The sequence below is a fragment of the Amblyomma maculatum genome, chromosome 4 (assembly GCF_055883805.1).
Source record: "Amblyomma maculatum isolate TAMU_Amacu chromosome 4, ASM5588380v1, whole genome shotgun sequence".
Lineage (NCBI taxonomy): Eukaryota > Metazoa > Arthropoda > Arachnida > Ixodida > Ixodidae > Amblyomma > Amblyomma maculatum.
In genome coordinates, this window is record NC_139347.1 from 122,037,843 (window position 1) to 122,046,483 (window position 8,641).

General features: G+C 47.7%; 1 protein-coding gene across 1 annotated transcript in view; it reads right to left on the minus strand.

Moving 5' to 3' along the window:
• LOC146192270 (KICSTOR complex protein ITFG2-like) overlaps window positions 1-1,687 on the minus strand; it is a 60,836-nt gene extending 59,149 nt beyond the window's left edge. Inside the window, exons 1-2 of the mRNA XM_084602422.1 lie at window positions 1,482-1,687; window positions 275-370 (exon numbers count right to left, since the gene is read on the minus strand). Of these exons, the coding sequence (XP_084458548.1) occupies window positions 275-370; window positions 1,482-1,577 (192 nt within the window). The 5' untranslated portion in view covers window positions 1,578-1,687. The remainder of the gene's footprint in view (window positions 1-274; window positions 371-1,481) is intronic.
• Window positions 1,688-8,641: the final 6,954 nt, after the last annotated feature.

The window sequence follows — 8,641 nt, forward strand, 5'->3', positions numbered from 1 at the left end:
CAAATTACATTATATCAAAGCACAAAGAGCTACAGAGCTATTAAGCCACAAGGAGCAATGATTTCATTTAGACATATTAAGCAACCCGCGAGCTCACACAAAATGTGTGTGTTGTTACACAGTTCTTGAGGAGTTAAGTGAGAGCAGAGCAAGTGCTCTTAGACTTCTGATCTCACTCAAGCTGCAGAACTGATGATCATTTCGGAAATGTTGCACAAGGTGAATAACGGCTTCCAAGGCGTCTGACAAGGGTACACAGACTCAAAATTCTCACCGCGCCCAAGTTTGACGCCATTGCCCATGGTCTGGGCTGCTGGAACTTGAACACAGCAAGGTCCCCCTGAAGGTTGGCGGCCACCAGCTCAATGTTCTGGGAAGAACAAGCATTTTTTTTTTTCATGAAACACAAAGAACAACAAAGTGGGGGCATATGTGATAAGTTTTCAAAAACAAATAAACATTTTAGTGAATGAGGTGGACAGCCTGCATTGCTGAATTTAAAGAAACAGCACACATATTACTCAGTCACATGACTTCAATACAAAATGAGAAGATAAGAAAGGAGGTGCTGCCCCACAGTTTTCTGCACTACAGGAACAGTGAAGAAAACAGTGAAAATGGTCTAAAATCAATGTAACCCATATCTTGCACAAGCCATAACTTCCTAGTCTTAACAGTCTGCCTGCTTTATTTTGCCTTGTGATAGGTAGGAAGGGTATTAATAGAAAAATTATTATAAAGTATTTAGCACACATTTCAAAAAGCTAAGTAAACAAATTCAGATATGCCCTTTCATTTTCACGTTAAACTGTTCCCAGCCAAGCTTTATGCACATATAATGGCTACCATATTCAGGCACGGCGCTGCACCATGTGCATCGTTCGCCCACAATTTCTTTTCGCATGCATTTGTGTATTGTGCATGCTATTTTGCCTAATGTACGTGCAGCTGTATTTTATTATCTTGATGTTTTTTGAGTGACATTTATTCCATCAGATATACAAAGGAAATAATTATATAAAAGGTGCTGGTAACATGAATGAAAAAAAGTGTTGAGATTTGAACCAGCAGTGCTTCTCAGACTCGTGTACATGTATTACTTGTGTTTCCCAGTCTGATAAATTTTTTTTTTGGATCGCAGTGCCTGCACATAAGTAAAAGATGTAAGACTAAATTCTACAAACCAATAAACTTTTAAGAACTGCTCTCAAGCGCTTAACATTTGCCTTTGCAAGTAGAAAAACGATTACATCTAAGCGTACAACTTCATTTGACAGCATCCCGTGAAAACAGAAACAGCTACTTAATCCAATGTTATAGGAGAATACTCCAAGGTAGAGTACAGCTTTCATTAGAAACTAGAACTAAGTTAATGACACAGCTTATAACTGAGCCTGTGTGACGATTTCAAGCCCGCTTTCATCATGTGAAAGATTCTGCCAGAGCACACGGCTGGAAGGCGCGCAAATGCGACACTTCACCTTGTCGTTGTCGACGTCTCCCAAGCAGATTGCATGCTGCAGAAAGTTGCCCACAAATTCGTACTCGACTTTGTCCAAGAACGAAACGGCTCTCATCCTTGTACATGAATAGGTGCAGCATTTATCGAGATTAGCAAAAAGAAACGAAGCGAAACAGTGAGTCTATTGCAGCCGGCAAAATCAGCTGACGGCTGCCATATTGAAAATATACAGTCCTGGCGGCGAAAAGGAAAACTAAGGTTTTGGCACAGTGTGACATATTTCAATTAAAAAAAAAAAAGAGAGCATTTTCCTTCTAAACACGTACAAGTGGAAACAGTTTATTACCATATTATGAACTGTGCAAGCAGCATTGACAATGTGCATAGCAGAAGCGGCATGGGAAGCGGCTGAAGCATGGCTGAAGTGTAGCCCACGTGTAGCCCTACAAATTCGTCTGCTACCGATACCCAATATAGGACGATTACCGAAAAAGGTTTGCGAATATGACAGCGTCGGGAATACCATAGCCTCCTTTGGAATATATGCAGTCCGATATGCCGGCATAAGCATCCTCGTTTCGGCCGAAATATTAATGATTATTTAAAAGAATCGATGGCTCCGTCACTTGCTGCATGGAAGCTTGTAGAACCTGGAGCAGGAACAAAAAACAAACAAACAAGAGAGAACAGATATTTAAGGCGCGGGACTTTCGACTCGCTGCATTGCAATGAGAACATAGGCGGAAAAAGTTATCTTGAACTTGAACTTGAGCCTAAATCCCGTATCAATGTTTCGATATCATTCCCATGATTAAGAGCGAAACTACGGGAGACGTGAGATAGCGTCGACGCCAAGGTATGGTGGCTAGCCAAGGTATATACCTTGTCGACGCTTCGAAACGACCATGGTGCGCGACAATCGCGAGCTGCGCTTACGATATATAACTAAGCTGAGTAAGCTCATGCTGCTACCACGTGTTTCACCACGCGTTATTGGTCTGTGCACATCAAGAGAGCGAGAACTTGGCCAAGTTGGATATATGCTCTTGATTTTTATAGCACTGAAGAAACACCACAGTAAGAAAGACACAAAAGGACAGAAGCGTTTCTGTCCTTTTGTGCCTTTCTTCCTGTGGTTTTTCTTAAGCGCTATAAAAATCAAGATCATGTACCAAGTAACCCGTCAAAAAGTCCTGTTGGATATGCCGGGTGCCTCCCATGAGCTAAATTCTTAGTACGGAAAAGGCGAAGCGCGAATTAACAAGTGTTTAGTAATAAAATAAGGTTTGCGTATACTGATATAAAGAACACGTGCCACGAGCTAGGTCAGAAGTAATGCGGAAAAACCCAACAGGGGACAATTAAGGACGAAAAATCTTATATAACTGTGCACACTACGTCGGGCTTTCGGCCTCATACCACGAACCAGCGTCTTGAGGGTGATTGTTTTATGGAAGGCCGACATCACGTGTGTGATCGATCTAGGTGATTGGACACTTCGTTAAAAACAATTTCCTAATAAAAAAAAATAATAACTCGGTTTTAGAGGGCACTATGTTATCTCGTGAAGTTGGAGGCCTGTGACACCAAAGTTTAAATGCGAGTCCCGTCTTTAAAATTTCGTAATCGACACTGCGCATTTCAAAGCTCGTTGAGCTGAATTTTCGACAATTTACTTTATAAAAATTGGTTTGGTTTATGGGGTTTAACGTCCGAAAGCGACTCAGGCTATGAGAGACGCCGTAGCGGACGACTCCGGAAATTTCGACCACCTGGGGTTCTTTAACATGCACTGACATTGCACAGCACACAGGCGCCGTGCTTTTCGCCTCCATCGGCCGCTTTTCGACGGAGGCGAAAAGCAAGGCGCCCGTGTACTGTGCGATGACAGTGCACGTTAAAGAACCCCAGGTGGTCGAAATTTCCGGAGTCCTCCGCTACGGCGTCTCTCATAGCCTGATTCACTTTGGGATGTTATACCCCATAAACCAAACCAACTTTTATAAAGTCGTGTCTGTAGTATTTCTCGTGCGTCAAATACGGACGCTGTTGGTGTACTTGAAAATGTTGAAGAAGTTAATGTGATTTTGGCGGCATTACTCTGTGTAATGACGTCATTATACGATTACGCAGGGCGAAAAAGCCAGCTTTGTAGGAGCTTTCAGGTTTTTTTAAAGGGGTCCTGCAACATAATTTTAGTGCATTGTTTTGCTATTCGTTGCAATTGTTGAGTTATGGTGATGTTACACCCCCGGTCGGAACGTGCATGTTTCTGTATTCAATATTGTCATTTGCTCGGGAAGAAAAATTATGGTATGACGACGTCGTCACACAGTAGCGGTTCTTTGCAGCGGATATGACGTCGACCGGCACTCGTTTGACGATTGAATAGCTAGCAAATGCACTGCAAATGATGCCCTAGGAAAAATTTGTTATGTCACGTTGCTGTATTTAATATTAAGTCAATGAATCCAACATTACACAAAGGCACTGCAAAACAAGCAAGTGAAAAAGCACCAACGCAGGCGCTGGTTACTACTTCGCATCACAGACCTTCACTGCTTTTACGACCACACGTGGACAGCACTACAGTGCACTAGAAGGGCACTAGTGCACTTTAGCTCTGCAGCCAAAGTATACCTTGGCCAAAGCGGCCAAAGTATGGTCGGTACGGTGCAAAAGTCAGGCAGGAAGGAATTCAACCATCTCGTCACTCGTTCCTCGCTATTGTAAGATGCCTGCGGATAGAAAGAAAGGTGCGATGGAGGAGCGGGCTTATAATTCCCCGCAGAGCCAGGAACTTCTCTCTTATTCATCTGTGGAGAATGCGAGCTCACTTCCTGATGGTGGTCCAGGCTGCGAGCACGCAATCAACAAGCGACGGGCACAGAAGCTCCGCAGACGATCCAGGCAAGATCAAAATTCATCTACCTCCGATTCTAATTATGCCTCCGTAGGCGGGAACCCACCGAACACGTCAGGACAGCCGCCGAAACAAACCAGTCAAGCGGGCACCCGCCGTCCAACTTCACCTCCCGAAAAACGATATCAAAGTCGTCATTCGACCAACACGTGAACTCGCCCTCAAGAACTACCCGGCTCTGATCATTTCGGCAGCGCTAGTTCGTTCCTGCCTGTGATTGGTGAAAGACAATGTACATCCTCCGACCTCATGCCGGGTCCAACATCCTTGTGATCAGCACTCCGCACGAATACACAGCGGCGGAGCTCTGTCGAATTACCCACCGTACTTTGGATGAGAGACCCCACCCCGCGCGCGTGTACGGGACCCCCACCACTACACTCAGAGGGATCATTCACGGACTGGACCCCCATGAGTCACGCGACACCCTCATGGCAGGGGTGCGCATCAGTGACAATCGCATCAAGCTCTTAGACGCCAGAATTCTCGGCTCTTCGACGACAGCACTTCTCACACTCGAAGGACCCGCCTTCGATCCGTGTACTGTACGATACCTGCCAATATACGTGTTTCAAATACAGACCAGCCAGGCAGTTCTGCCAGATATCCATGCAACTCGGTCATCACCAGGACGTCTGTCCGACACCAAACGTTCGAGTGTGCCGCCTGTGCAGGGTCCAGGATCCACCCCACACACATCAATGCCAGCCCTAATGCGGACTATGTGGCGGCCAGCACAAGACGGGAACCCGAGAGTGCCCGAAACGTCTCAAGCCTGCTAAAGCGCAACGACCCGCCACTGACCACGGCGACAAGTCAGCTCATCAATCGCGGAAAGAGATGGGGCCCAAGATCTACAACAACAGATGGTTCTCAATGGACGACGAGGATGCAGGTCGGAGGAACAACCGCTCATGGAGCCGATCCAGCTCCACATCCCGGGCGAAGTAACCAGTCCCGCCGCCAGCCCCTCCAGCCAAGCACAGGGGAAAACAAGCTCCACAAGGCTAAAAGCAGGTGAGCTGGGCAGGGAAAGCACAGGGTCCTCACGCTCCTTCAAATGACTCCTTTTTCCAAGGTATGCAGGCTACAATTGCGACCCCAAAGCGCCAAAATAGCTGTACAAAACACGAAAATTACAACCCTAATGGCTAAACTAGAACAAGTCCCTCAACAAAAGCAGGCGCCTTTGCCCCCACCTAAAGCTACAGAGCCATCCCCCCCAAACCCAACAGAATGTGTAATCGCTCAGATGCTCCGCTCAGAATGTCCACAATTCTCCAAACACCAACGGAAAAAATAGGAGTCATTCACTAGACACTCGCGCGTCTTCACTAAACCAACATACAACCACTATTGAGGCGCTTCAAACTCAGTGCCATTCAAGAGCCTCGCCGGCAGAATATGGGCAGGGCCCCTCGCAAACACATAGTCGCACTAGCTCGGTCAGCAGTGATGGGGGCCGTGCCACATTTCGACACACGCAAAATGGCGACACACCCTAAAAGCGGCCAAAATGCAGAACACATAGAAATCTGGCAGCGGAATTGTAGAGGTTACAAGCGCAAAACCGGTTTCTTCAAACAGTTCATTGCCACCACTCCAATCCGTCAAGACCTTATATGCCTGCAGGAAGTGGGAGCCGACAAAGCCCCGTCACTTGCAGGATACTACACGATCAGTAAGCCCCTGATGCTGTCGGTCGCAATATAGTGGCAAAAGAGATTATTGTCATTGAACACGCTCAGCCAGTAACGGACGCCGAACAACTGACGGTCGAGGTTGTGCCTAACAAGCGCGACTAAGCAAGCACCTTTGTATTGAACATCTACAAGACCAAAGCCTAGGAAAGAGTGCGGGGGTATCGCGATAACACTGCAAGAAGCCAGTCTATAGCGAAAGCGAAACACACGCTTGGACTGGAGCTTCTCATCAACCCTGCCATTCCAACACGAGAGGGGAATAGTGTGACCAGACACTCCTGTCCTGACCTCACCCTGGTAAAAAATGTAGGCCACCCGAAATGGACCAACCTATCAGAAACATTAGGGAGTGACCACTGCATCCTAAGCACCTCTATTACTTCGTTCAAAATCCGGAGAAGCATCGTACCAGTCAGAATAACGGACTGGCCAAAATTTCGCAACTCAGAATTCCCCTCGGGGCCCATAGCATCTATCCAGGACTGGAGTGCAGCCCTTCGCCAGGAACACAATACCGCAACCGAAGTAGTACAGCGCACAAACGAGACATCTGAAATAGACAGGCACCTTCGCAATTTATGGGATCAGCGCGCGAAACTCGTTCGCCGTTGGAAGAACCAGAAGTTGAACTGACAACTCCGAGTCATTATAGCCGCGCTCACGGGAGACTCTCCCGCGGTACGGCGTCTTGAATGCAGTCGGGCAGTGGGCCACAATTGAAACCAGCTGTGGTGTAGCCGCCCTGGTTCTCTTCTTATCTTCGGCCCTTTCTTGCGCGCAAGACCCCTCCTTGCGGGGGCCGTCATGGCTTCCCTCCTCTTTTATGTTCCGGACTCCGAAGTCGCCCGCGGCTATGCTAGAGAAGCAGCAGAGAAGCGTCGCGTGTTTTTTTTTTTTTTTTTTTTTCAGTGTGACAAGGAGTTCAAGGATTCCTGCAGAACTTTCCGTTCTGTTTAGCCGGGCGACAAAGACGTACTTCCGGACAGTTCGTGTTGAAGCCCTGTGACAGCTAGGGTAGCTGACATTACGCGAAGACGCTGTCGCCAGACAGAGTCGACCAAATGTTTCCACAGTGTGAACCGGTCTTAATACGGCGGCTGGCGTGGTCAAAATCACGAACGCCATAATACACAACCTCAGCAAGGACGCAATTAAGGATCTAAATAAGTACTTTAACGATGAGCTCGGGGAAAAAAACTTCATCCCTCAAGAGTGGAAAAACTCCGAAATTAGCGTCATTCCGAAGCCAGGGAAGCTGCCCACAGTCGAGGCGCTCCGCCCTATCTCTCTCACGCCCTGTCTGGGCAAGCTATACGAGCGGGTGATTCAAACCCGTCTTCAAAACTATACTGAAGACAACAACCTCTTCCCTTCTTACATGATCGGCTTCCGATCCGGGTTATCAACCCGAGATCCTTCTACTCAAAGAAGAAGTCCTGGCGCACATTCCTAGCGGAGGGGAGCACATTGTGATGGCACTTGATCTCAAGGGCGCATGCCATTATAAAAGAGCTAAGAAACTTTAATTGCGGAGAACGCGTTTTCAACTACGTTCAAAATTTCCTGTAGAAACGAAAGGCTACAATCGGCATGGGCGACACACGCTCAGACACCCAGGACATGCCACACAAAGGTATGCCTCAGGGCTCGATAATCTCTCCCCTCCTTTTCAATATAGCCATGATTGGTGTGGCCCGAAGCGTTCAAACAGTTCCAAACATTGGATTCGCACTGTATGCCGATGCTGTAACTATATATGAACCAAAGGCTCTCGGCGGCCAAGGAAGAAACTCTTCAGCAAGCTGCCACCTGCATCGAGGAGGCGGCCGCTCAGTGTGGACTCCACTGTGCACCTGAAAGGTCAGAGATCATCCGCGTAGAAGGACGTGGCTACAGGTCACCAGGAGATATCCAGGTTCTCCTGCACGGCGTCCCCGTCCGAGAAGTTCGACAGTTCCGCATCCTAGTATTATGGCTCCAGAGCAACAGAAAAGCTACCCATGCCATCAAGTTGCTATCCACCGCAACGCAGCAAGTCGCGAAAATCATCAGAAGAGTGACACGCAACTGGACAGGCATGCGGGAGGAGGACACGCCTCATCCAAGCACCCGTGGTAAGCCACATTTCATATGGCTTACCATACCTAACATTAATTTGACAAGAACTCAACAAAGTAAATTTCATCCTACATACTGCATACAAACATGCACTTGGGGGGCGCCCGTTGTATGGCTACTGTAGTATGGCGCCACCGTCGCCTCGGCGGAACAGCGCCGCCCACAGCGGAGTGCCGAAGCAGCGGAGTGCAGTGGCAGCTGAACGGCGCAGTTGGGTCCGTTCTGCGAGGCGTTTTTGAGCATGTCCCTACTCGTCGTTTTTCGGTGTGGTTTTGAGAGCTTTGAGCTGCTTTGAGTAATCGCAAGGGGTATTTTTCGACCGGAAAATCTTGAAAAAGGAAAGGGCCGTCCTCAAAAGAGCGTGCGTGTTTTTTTATCCGCCTGGCGCATGGTATATCTGCTATATGCTCGAAAATGCCGCGAGCGTGATTTCAC